Genomic DNA, 12,384 nt, shown 5'->3' on the forward strand with positions numbered 1-12,384 from the left:
TGAAGTGCAAAATACGACAAAGGAGACCCCGGACTGTTGAGCAACTGAAGTTGTACATCAAGCGAGAATGGGAAAGAATTCCACCTACAAAGCTTCAGCAATTAGTGTCCTCAGTTCCCAAACGCTTATTGAGTGTTGTTAAAAGGAAAGGTGATGTAACACAGTGGTAAACATGCCCCTGTCCCGACTTCTTTGGAACGTGTTGCAGGCATCAAATTCAAAATGAGTGAATATTTGCAAAAAACAAAAAAGTTTATCCGTTTGAACATTAAATATCTTGTCTTTGTAGTGTATTCAATTGAATATAGGTTGAAAAGGATTTGCAAATCATCGTATTCTGTTTTTATTTATGTTTTACACAATGTCACAACTTCATTGGAATTGGGGTTGTATTTTGGAACAGTATATGCTGCCTTCTAGATGCTGTCTTTTTCAGGGATGTACATTTTAATAGTTCAATGCCAAGCCATGTTCTGCATGTGTTACAACAGAATGGCTGTGTATTCAGACAGTGCAGGTGCTAGACTGCCTGCCTCCTATTAAAAACGTGTGGCCCATTATGAAGTGCAAAATACAACAAAGGCCATGTTACGGCTGCCCAGCTGAAGACTTGCATAATGGAGGAATGGCAAAATTACTTTTCAAAACTGGATTATTTGGTGATTCTTCAAATGATTGTTAAATGTTGTTAAAAGAAAAGGCGATGCAATACAGGGGCAAACATGCTCCTCTCACAACTTTTGGGATATGTTGAAGGCATCACATTTGGAATGAGTGTATCTTTCAAAAAAAAAAAAAAATCATAAGGTTCAAACATCAAATATTGTGTTTTTGTACTGTTTTTGACTTTAAAAAAACATCAAACTACATTTCTGCTTTCTGTTTCTATAGACATTTCACATACTGTCCCAATGTTTTGTAGTTTTAGGCCAGAATGCCCCTGCGATCAGTGAAAGTAGCTACGTTAAGTACTTTGGGAAATGCTGTGAAATGAATGGCCAAATAGAAACTCTTAAAGTTCTGTGTCAAGTATCTGTTGGACCAGTTACTTATGATCAGAGATTATGGCATGTGTTATTCCTGACCTGCAGCCTGGGTACAGAATTCCACCCCAGCCTCTTTCTTCTCACGTTGCTCCAGAGGCATGTGCCAGGGTACTTGATGAGGTTTGGCCACCACTCTAACCTTGTAGACTGTGGTGGCCTTCAGGTTGGTAAAGCGCAGTCTATAACAGCACGGTTTGACCACCGCATGTTCCACTCCATCTAAGAACACCGTGTGGGAATAGTTGCTGTTGCTAGGGAGCCAGGAGAGATCTGCAGAGTCGCGCATGATATCATCCAGGCGGAGGCCTGTTGGGGCCACTGTAACATTTCTGCCCACCAGCATAGTGCAGCGCAACTCATCTGATAGTCCTCGGTCCGTCACGCTCTGCACTGACACACGGTAGGTGCAGGCAGCAAGGTCCAGCTTCTCTAGAAGTAGTTTGGTCCTGGCCGTAAATGGCACAGTGGAACGAACCTCACCATCAACTAGAACGTTGTACCCGTTAATGTTTCCCCAGCCCAGGGGGACCAGAGGCGGATCCCAGGCCACTATGACGCTCCTGGCCAGCTGTTTAATTAAGTTGATCTTCCTTGGGTAAGGCACAATGTCGTCACTCAGCTCCTCAGCATCTAGAGCCCCAGTTCCGTTACTGCAGGGGCCAAGGGGGTCCATGCTCAGGCTATCCAGGGAAATGCCTCCATCTATAGTGGTCAGACTCAGACAGCCATGCTCCAGCTGGCCCAGCTCCTCTGCCCCATCCACAGATGGCTTCTCCTTGTCCTGGACAAATTCCACAAAATTGGAGGGAACCAGGCCTCGCTGGCCATCCAGCAGCTCTCCTGCAACAGAGAAGAAAAGCTCTGACTCACAGCAGATGACTCACTACAAATGCCATAGACCATGTTACGTAAATGGTCTTTCGTCTGAGCACATGCTACAGCTAATATGATATATTAAGCAACAAATATTCCATGCTATTCTCCTAGATCCGTATCCAAAACAAACTGCTGCAGCTCACAGTACTGACACTAATCAGGATGAAACAATTTACAGCTCCAGCTCTAAACCATGCCTGCTGCAAATGTTAACCGCCAAAAATAGAGCATATAATTAGTACAAAGGAAACAAAAAAAAAACCAGCCTAAGTGACTCAGTGAAAGGGCACTTTTGAGAGTGTTTTTTACTCGGTCATCCAGCCACAGGGCGAGTGACAAATTAGCAACCCTGCCAATCTGTGACATAATCTGCTAGTGATTCATTTGGGAGCATTACTTCTTGAAAAACTGCTTCATGCTGAAAAATTATAAACTTTACATCTTTACTTACTTAATATGTAACCAGACCCCCAGAGGACTTGGATATGTAACAGCATTTAAAAACAAGCATCTTAAATCAATGGCCTTTTAATTTAATTTTAGAAATCGTGTTACTGGCATAATCCCAAGCATTGATTACCTAATCAAAAATGTAGGCCAAATGTGGCTTACCTTCATAGAATCCATCATCATCCATGTCTCCATACACATAGAGATACTTCCCAGCAACAAGAGGGAGCTCAGCTTCTGGATGCTCATTGGGTCCATCATAGGGATTATAACTGAGCAGAGGAAGGGAGAAAACGGAGAAGGGAGAAGAACATTAGGGCAGAGAAAAAGAGAGATAGACCAAGAAAGAATATGTAATGGTGAATAACCCATAAACAATGAAAATGCTTAAATATATTTTTTAATTTCCTGGCCAACAATGTAGCCACTTAACTACTGTTCAAAAGTTTGAAGATCGTTCATTTGCTTTTATATTTTATGAACTGTAATACATTGTGTAGATTTAAATATTATAGACTAGACATTAATATGTACATTAACCCCTTAAAATCCAATGGTTGTTGCATACTAAGGCTTATAATTCAGCAACTACAGGGACTTCAGTGCAAACTAGTTCTTAGGTAGATCAATAGGCACCAGTCATTCACAACAGAAGATTACTGAACTATCCCTTCACTCTTACCTGTAGCGGGCAGTGCACAGACGGACCTGTCCTGTGTATCGGGCCTTGGACCTGGGAGCTGGGTTCACCTCATCATCCATCTACAGGCAGAACAGACAGTGTACAGTTGTATTTTCCTCACAAGCATGACATTTCCATCTAATGATAATTTAAAAAGCACGGCATTATTGCTATAAATATGAACCCCACACACTGTATGCAATCTAAAATATGGCTGTGGATCATGTATGATCTCATGTACCATAATACGGAAATATTATCTGTTTATAACACTGTCGATCATAAAATCAGTTTCAAGCTGTCAGGCATTTAGCGTGCAGCACAACTTCAATAAATTCTCCAGGCAGATTATCCCATGCTTGTTAACCGAACATCTGATGTGTGGTTCTCATTTGAGAATTGTAGAGATTACGGCAACATAAGGTAAATGTGTTCTTTTGCTTTTTTTTTTACTGTAAACAAATAACATTAAAACGTGTATCAGAATTAAATTAAGCAGAGTACAGTATCCGCTCCATAAAGCACTTCCCATCATGTCTTATCTCTCAATCTCCCTATAATCATTCTGCTTCCCATGAGGATCATGGCTAAAACACATTTATTTTAGGAGTTTAATTCTAAGCATAAAGAGAAAAGTAAGCCTCTCTCATAGCATAAATAACCAAAGAGACAGTAGTGCGTCCTGCTATGATGTGTGGTTTGGAGACTGTGGCTCTGTCTAAAAGACAGGAGGCTGAGCTGGAGGTGGCGGAGATGAAGATGCTGAGATTTTCGTTGGGAGTGACAAGGATGGACAAGATTAGAAATGAGCAGATCAGAGGGACAGTGAAGGTGGAGCAGTTTGGAGATAAAGCCAGAGAGGCCAGGTTGAGATGGTTTGGACATGTGTTGAGGAGGAATAGTGGATATATTGGTCAAAGAATGTTGGAGATGGAGCTGCCGGGCAGAAGGAGAAGAGGTAGACCTCAGAGAAGGTTTATGGATGTAGTGAAGGTGGACATGGAGATGGTTGGTGTAAAAGTAGAGGAGGCAGTGGATAGGGCAAGATGGAGGCAGATGATCCGCTGTGGCGACCCCTAATGGGAGCAGCCGAAAGAAGACATTCAAAGACTTCGGATTTGTCCACTTTATCTCATTAAAATCTGCTGCCAGAATAGATACAATGCATGTCCAGTGAAATTCAGTGCGTTCTACTGCTATTGTCTTTTCAATTACTATTTAAAAAGAGCATCACGCTGCCTTCACTGTTGACCCTTTGATAGCGTCTGATGAAGCATGTGCTCCTCCTGGGCTTTCGTTTAATGCGCATGTTAGATCAAAACAAAAAAGAGTATTAAGAAAAAAAAACAATAAAAAAGCACAGACAAAAGGGTCAAGCTCTACATTTTTCTTGTATTTTAATTTTCCCTCAGGTCCACTTACTTATGCTTGTGTAGGTTTATGTGCCAAAAGCCTAATCTTTACATGACCACATTCCAACCTCTCTGCATCCCTTAAAATTAAAAAAGGGTTTGTCTGCTACCGTGCTTTTAAGACCGATCCAGTCAGCTTGAAAAGCTTGAACACCCCTGCACAGATTACATGTTTTGTTGAAGTGAAAATAAGACACTACAGGGAATAACCTTAAATGGCTGTTTTCTTAAAATTTCTATTGATTTACTATTTATTTGCTTAACATATCATAAAAAAAAAAAAAAATGTGCCATAACTTCTGTGTAGACCACATTTTATGTATTTATGTTTTCCAATATATTAACTTCAGCAAATAAATATTAATTATGCATTACAATGTGCAGAATGGAGTTCTCTGTAGAGGATGTGTACTTAGTTATGTTAAAACAACATGCACTTTGTGTGCAACCAAACATTTGCATACAACTGTATATGTAAATATCTCTGTTCTGATTGGCTGTCCTGTACTCTGTAACCTGACCTGTACTGCCCTCATTCGAACATCAGTCAAGGCTGAAACTTTGCATGAATGGGTGCAGTAAGTAGGTGGATATGTGTGAGCGTTTTGGTTTTTGTGACATCACAAAAGCATTTAATTTAAAACAGGATGTTTTTGCAGTTTAATTTCCACATATGGACTGTACAATCTGGAGAGTGAATGATACATTTAGAAACTACTGTGCGCAGACCACATCACACTCTTTAACTTCAATTGACTTTTCATGATATGAGCCCTTTAAAAAAGTAATTCAAAGAGCTGTTAACTGAGTTGTTTGCCATGAGTGTGAAGTATGCATTGTTTGTGCATGAGCAGATCAGATGGACACACCTCTGAGGGGCTTGTTGGCAGGAGTCTCCTGGAGAGGCTCAGGGCGTGGACGGCGGGTTTGGTGACCAGCGGCTCGGGCCTGTCTCTGCTGACCTGCAGTGGCTGGAGGAGCTCAGAGATTAGCGGAGAGCCAGCAGATCTCTCATCACCTGCACAACATAGAGTTACACACCCAAATGCCAGTGCTTGTCAATCACTGCCTGTCCACTGTGGCACAGTCATTTGTGTTTAAGGAGATGGTGAACAAGGGCTCTAAAGTACCTGTGTGTCACTCCCACAGAACTGCTGCAAGTTAGAGTAATGGAAGAGATAATGTTTCCCTCAGCCACATCACTCACACAAAGAGGAAATGCACTGAAACTAATTTCATTCATTTAGAGAGGGTCATAAATCATGCAGACAGGAGTCGACTTACTATTGTGAGCAAAATACCAAGCTGCAGCTCCAACTGTGCCTCTTTCATTCAGATTAATCTCATGATTGTTTGGGTCTCCTATGATTGACATAACACAGCCTGTCAAAAGTATGGGGACACCAAGCTTTTGAAAATGTCCTTAAATAAGGAGTTACATACTAACTCCTTATTTAGAAATAACAGTCAACACTGGCAATAACAAAAGCATGGTGTGAATATCGATTGTAATTATAATATTTTATGTAAGTATTACAGGAGATATTTTATCATAGACTGATAAGGTTTTGTTGTGGGTACAATTTGTATAGTCAAGTATGTTTCTGCCACATTTTTGTCATTTCTTGACAACAAAATAAACAGCAAAAACTGGTAGTGTAGATAATTGATTGTGAAAGCATAGCTCTGTGCATTTAAATGACTAATTTAATTTAAATAGGACTGCAAAACCAAAGTAATATCTCTCAACATCTAAGCGTTCGAGACCAAACCAAACTCATTAGGAGGAATAATTTAACACATGTATATGTTTATGGCAATATTTGTGACAGTACCACCTTGGAAACAGTGCTCTTCCCCAGCATTCCACTTTTGGGGGATATTTTGTAATGTTTTTAACAGCAGTTTGAAAAATAAAGCCATGACCTACTCTTCAAACCACAGATGACATTCCTATGAACATGGTTGTGAAGTAGCTGCTTCACGTTAAAGGCTCCATATTATGAAAGATGAATGTATTTTAATACATTTTTGTACTTTTTTTAAATTAAATATCTGATATATTATTTTAACACTGCTAAAAGTGTCAAAATGCCCTTTTCACTCCCCTGTCTACACAGTCTATATATAGAAACCAAGTAGCCAAAAAGTGACTCATTTTGAATTCATTGTTTTTGTAATGCCACGAAACCAATACATAAATATAGCCCCACCACTTCCTGCTGAAGTTATAAGTAGTCTTTCAACTGAGACTGCTTCTGGAATGAAGCACTACAAGGCAGCCAATCAGAACAGTCATTTACATATATTAGTCTTAAAAGGGACAAAACAGTAACAAAAGCATCCTTTCTAAGGAATAAACAGAGGTTGGAAAATAGTCATGTAAAAATAATGATGGGTGTTTTGGTACATAAACCCACACAAGTGTCATCAGTGAGGGAAAAATGAAAAACAAGAGAAATGTAGGATATGGGTTCTTTAATAAAACCTTTGCAGGCATTTACTTTACTGAAAGAGTGAGAACATTCTAAAAAGGATATGTGTCCCCAAACTTTTGACAGCTAGTGTATGCTTCTAGTCACCTGAACTGATGCGTTTCTCTGAAATGTGACCTGTTCATGTTGATAAGACCGCCACATTAACTCTGTCATGCTTCATTGCTGTCTCTTCATGGCTGGCTTGCTCAAAAGGTCACTACTCTGACAGGTTTTAATTACTACAAAATAATGAATGACAACACGAAGCACCTCCACGTGCTTTAAGGGATGTCGTCCAAGCAAGAGATTGCGGAGTCTCCTCAGCAATACAGCAGCTCTGTGGTGCACTGAAAAAAGCAGTGCGTCTGATTTATCTGATTCTAATGTGTACATCAGGTGCGCATGAATAAAATATAGTACATCAACACCACTATTGTTGAAAGCAAGTAAACTGTAAGACAGTAACTGTGTTGATGTAACATGTTTTTATTCATGCAGAGGGGAACCCTCAGGGTGTTCTAGACCTACAGAGAAGGCTTAACGATTGAAAAATACACGTGTCATTTTTGTTTCCTTTTTTAATGGAATCATCATGCGTGTTGTACTTACACTCAGCAAGTATTGCACTGCTTTTATTTAATTTTTTAGTATTTGTTGGAAACATAAGGGTTCAATTCTTGAAGCACTCAATGAAAACTATCAAATTAGAACTGTTATTCACTTGATAAATCTAGGCAGATAAAGCAAGCTCTCCCAGCAGTTTGGCCTTCAGGAGCTGAACTGTAGGCCTACTGTGTCTGATTAACTGTTAGCATAATTAGGAACTGACAGCAGAATCAACTAATTATTTGATTAATTGATTGGATTGGTCTGATTAATAATGGGTGGAACAAATTTAGTGGGAAATAACATCACTGGGGGCCTTCTGGAAGTCCTATATACGTGATTGACTGCGAAAAACAAAGCTTAATGTCAGTGACTGTGAATAAGAGCAACAAAGCAGCAGTCTAATCAGGTTTCTGCCAGATGATAGAAATGGAAAACAGCCAATGTTGGAGCTCTTTATTGAAAGAGTCACTGTAAAACTGCTAAACTCAACGTAAAATATATGTTATTATGTCTGTTACAAGTAGAGCTCTGCATTATGGGAATATTTATCCCTATTGTAACCAATTGTGTTCTGCCAGCAGGTTGTATTACATTAGTATGTAATATAGACTGGGACTTTAAAGGGTTGACTGGATTTAGTGCAGCAGTGTGTGAAACGTTAAATGCAAACAATTGGATTCATAGTTTTCGATGGTGTTTTTTTAAACATGGCAAAAAATTTGTCTGTTCCAACTTACCAAAAAAATATTGTTACATTATATACCGCAAAAAACATCATGATGTCACATTCTTGCCATGTCAGCTACCTCCAGATACAAGCTTCAAAGAAAACATTGAACGTGGTGTAGAAGCTTCACATGTCTGTGTTTAATCTAGAACGAATTTGAACTGCTGTTATCTCAGTGCTAACACACTACTAGAATCCTATAGGGGTGCTAGCATGAATTAGCTTTGTCATAGAGGTGTTTCCTTGTTTTCATCTGGTTTTCACTGTTATGTCCAGAACTATAGCCTTAGTGCTAAATGCCAACCAGTGTGAATGTATGCATTATTTTCATAACATTATTAACTCATCATGCAAGCTTGGTCAGTGGTGCTGATTATCAGAAATGACCACTGAGACCAACTGAAACCTAGTTGTGGTGTAATACGGACAGACTGAAAGCTACAATAATCTTTAAACTTTGCTTACCTTTCCCAGTGTGACTATGCAGGCCGTTCAGAAAGTTACGGAGTCTTTTGTGCGGCGAATGCTGAAGATCAGAAGCTGGAAATTCAACAGTGTCTGACTCCAGATGAAATTTCTCCAGCTCTTTAGACAAAATATTACACTTAGCACTCTGAGACCGCCATTTCTGTTCCAAGTCTTGAACTTTGACCTTCGGAGAAGCAGTGGAATGAGAAGAAGAAAAGACATTAAACATCAATCACTGTAACTAGATATGTAGATATTTATTTATTATTACACTCCTGTGCATCATATTGTAAGCAGTGACCATTCAGCACGCTAATTCTAATATTTTGTTCAAAGACAATACTGATTTAAGCTGTTTCTATCAGAAGTAGACTCAATTACGCTTTGTGTTCCCACATGATCCTCGACTTCCCTTGCAAAAGCTGTTCTGCGCAAAGAAACTGCTTTACTGCAGGCAATGACAGCTGCATATTAGTACTCTTAAGTAACAATGCCACATGTGGCACAGACATAAGAGGCTTATAAAACCCCCAGATATGTGGTAAAACTATTATCTAACCAGACCACAATGTAGATAAGAAACATACTTTAAGCAGCCCTGAGTTTCACCCAGGCAACAAGGTCCTGATGCCAAATTCTGTTGACAGGCTAAGCTGATAAGAGCACACTAGGTTATAACCAGGGGGGACGTTCACTTTGCTCAGCAATTAATAACTGGCTACTTAATCAGGCTGGTTCTATCAGAACATATATATCAGTTCATAATTATAGTTTAAAGAAGACTGTAGCTTCTGGATGGAGTTAGCAAAGAAACGGATGATTTACATTAAACAAACAAAAAATAAAGAGAAAAGGTGATGTAGGATGTTTCGAGGTCTCTACATGAAATGGTATATACCTGCATTCTGTCCATATGGCTCTGTTTAAGCACAAAAGGAAAAACATAAATCAGAATGGCAGAAATGAGATCTTGAAAACAAAAGCAAACACAAGATATCCACACTGAAAAAAGTAATGTACTGTACTAATTTAAACATGTGCATCATTTCCACATACAGTCCTATGCAGGAGTTAAAGAAAATTCCCAGCCATTTATTTAATTTCCATTGAAAAGGGCCGTTAAGTACAAGTTATTCGTTTTTTTTCAGCATCAGGATATAAAACAGAAAAAAAAACATGTAATTAACAGATAATTACATCTAACAACTCAATATAACAGAAAACTGTATGTCTACTTGTCTATATGAGGTGTGTCCACCCTGTGCCTTCATCATAGCTTCCATTCTTTTTGGGAGACTAAATTTCAGTTTTTCAAATCTGCAGGCATATTTTTCACACCTCCCAAGTTCAGTCTTAGGAGTTGGCTGCATTTTCCGCTTCTCACAATCCATGTATTTCTACACATTCAATGATGTTGAGATCTGGTCAGTCCATTGTTCTGAGAAAACCAGCATCTTCTTAGTACAGTATGCAAATTTGTATGACTCGCAAAATTGACAGCTAGACATCAGGCCCATAGTGCTGAGTTGTCTTGTCACAGTGGAAGAATGGATAGAAACACCTGTGGATTTTCTCAGATCTGAAGAGTGGAGTTTGATATTCTCCTCTCTCTCAAAGATGAAAGCTTTAAGTATTGTTTATCTTATGATGACAGTTCTGGTGGTTTACAAGTCTCATGAAAATAACTGGCTATTTTGAATGGAAATGAAACAAAGTAAAACCTGTGTCTGACCTTTGAACAGTATTGCATTGTGTCAACATAATTTTGTCTTTTTTTTTTTTTTTACACGTGGAAATGATGTGCACATCTCAATCAAATACATCTAATACATTCCTTTTTTCTGTGGAACAAATAAATGAAATATATAGAAATCAACCCAAAACTCCAAAGAAACTCAATGTAAATGGAAGGGTGTTTCGAATATGTGGGTCATACTCTAAGGCTACGTTCAGCAGGTAAAAGTGGCCCAAATCTGATTTTCTCACCAAATCCAATTTTATTGATTGGCTATTCACATTATCTTTGAAATGTGATCTGCATGCAACATTAGTCTGAACACATCAGCTCCTAAACCGACCTGCATGCGCAAAACAATGCTTCATGTTGCTTCACATGGCTTCACATGGCGCACCTATCCAGAGGTAAACAATCATGACTGCCAGCAAATGCCAGTCGCTCCCAGAGCTTTCAGTTTCATCTTTACCAGCACCACACTTCTTTGGTCCGCGTCCTCAGATTCTTTAAAGTTTGCTTTCAGACTTTTAACTGTTTTTTAATGATGCAGCCTTGGTGTCCTACGGCCGCGTTCGGCCGTTTCATTCCAAAACTCTTCGAACATGGAGCGTTTTAGACAAGTCTCTAATAATTGTTTGGACAGAAAAATAAGCTTAAATGTGAGTCTCAGCAGTGTGAAATTATGCCTAATGTCAATATATATATATATATATATATATATATATATATATACAGTGGGTTGCAAAAGTATTCAGCCCCCTTGAACTTTTCAACCTTTTGCCACATTTCAGGCTTCAAACATAAAGATATGAAATTGTAATTTTTTGTGAAGAATCAACAACAAGTGGGACACAATTGTGAAGTGGAACGAAATTTATTGGATATTTTAAACTTTTTTTAGAAATAAAAAACTGAAAAGTGGGGCGTGCAATATTATTCGGCCCCTTTACTTTCAGTGCAGCAAACTCACTCCAGAAGTTCAGTGAGGATCTCTGAATGATCCAATGTTGACCTAAATGACTGATGATGATAAATAGAATCCACCTGTGTGTAATCAAGTCTCCGTATAAATGCACCTGCTCTGTGATAGTCTTAGAGTTCTGTTTAAAGCGCAGAGAGCATCATGAAGACCAAGGAACACACCAGGCAGGTCCGAGATACTGTTGTGGAGAGGTTTAAAGCCGGATTTGGATAGAAAAAGATTTCCCAAGCTTTAAACATCTCAAGGAGCACTGTGCAAGCGATCATATTGAAATGGAAGGAGCATCAGACCACTGCAAATCTACCAAGACCCGGCCGTCCCTCTAAACTTTCAGCTCAAACAAGGAGAAGACTGATCATAGATGCAGCCAAGAGGCCCATGATCACTCTGGATGAACTGCAGAGATCTACAGCTGAGGTGGGAGACTTTGTCCATAGGACAACGATCAGTGGTACACTGTACAAATCTGGGCATTATGGAAGAGTGGCAAGAAAAAGCCATTTCTCAAAGATATCCATAAAAAGTCTCATTTAATGTTTGCCACAAGCCACCTGGGAGACACACCAAACATGTGGAAGAAGGTGCTCTGGTCAGATGAAACCAAAATCGAACTTATGTTTGGCGTAAAAGCAATACAGCTCATCACCCTGAACACACCATCCCCACTGTCAAACATGGTGGTGGCAGCATCATGGTTTGGGCCTGCTTTTCTTCAGCAGGGACAGGGAAGATGGTTAATATTGATGGGAAGATGGATGGAGCCAAATACAGGACCATTCTGGAAGAAAACCTGTTGGAGTCTGCAAAAGACCTGAGACTGGGACGGAGATTTATCTTCCAACAAGACAATGATCCAAAACATAAAGCAACATCTACAATGGAATGGTTCACAAATAAACGTATCCAGGTGTTAGAATGGC

At 39.3% G+C, this 12,384-nt stretch overlaps 1 protein-coding gene across 8 annotated transcripts in view; it reads right to left on the reverse strand.

The window, feature by feature from the left end:
- si:ch73-287m6.1 (RIMS-binding protein 2) overlaps nucleotides 1-12,384 on the reverse strand; it is a 95,312-nt gene that overhangs the window by 19,515 nt on the left and 63,413 nt on the right. For 6 of the 8 annotated variants that reach the window (XM_037545953.1, XM_037545952.1, XM_037545954.1 and 3 more), the window contains 6 exons: nucleotides 9,646-9,666; nucleotides 8,745-8,931; nucleotides 5,336-5,484; nucleotides 3,055-3,134; nucleotides 2,535-2,644; nucleotides 1,086-1,886 (listed from right to left, as the gene is read on the reverse strand). In XM_037545953.1, the coding sequence (XP_037401850.1) occupies nucleotides 1,086-1,886; nucleotides 2,535-2,644; nucleotides 3,055-3,134; nucleotides 5,336-5,484; nucleotides 8,745-8,931; nucleotides 9,646-9,666 (1,348 nt within the window). The remainder of the gene's footprint in view (nucleotides 1-1,085; nucleotides 1,887-2,534; nucleotides 2,645-3,054; nucleotides 3,135-5,335; nucleotides 5,485-8,744; nucleotides 8,932-9,645; nucleotides 9,667-12,384) is intronic. The other 2 variants (XM_017714251.2, XM_037545951.1) reach the window with 1 other exon arrangement.

Source organism: Pygocentrus nattereri, chromosome 16 (genome assembly GCF_015220715.1).
Source record: "Pygocentrus nattereri isolate fPygNat1 chromosome 16, fPygNat1.pri, whole genome shotgun sequence".
Classification (NCBI taxonomy): domain Eukaryota; kingdom Metazoa; phylum Chordata; class Actinopteri; order Characiformes; family Serrasalmidae; genus Pygocentrus; species Pygocentrus nattereri.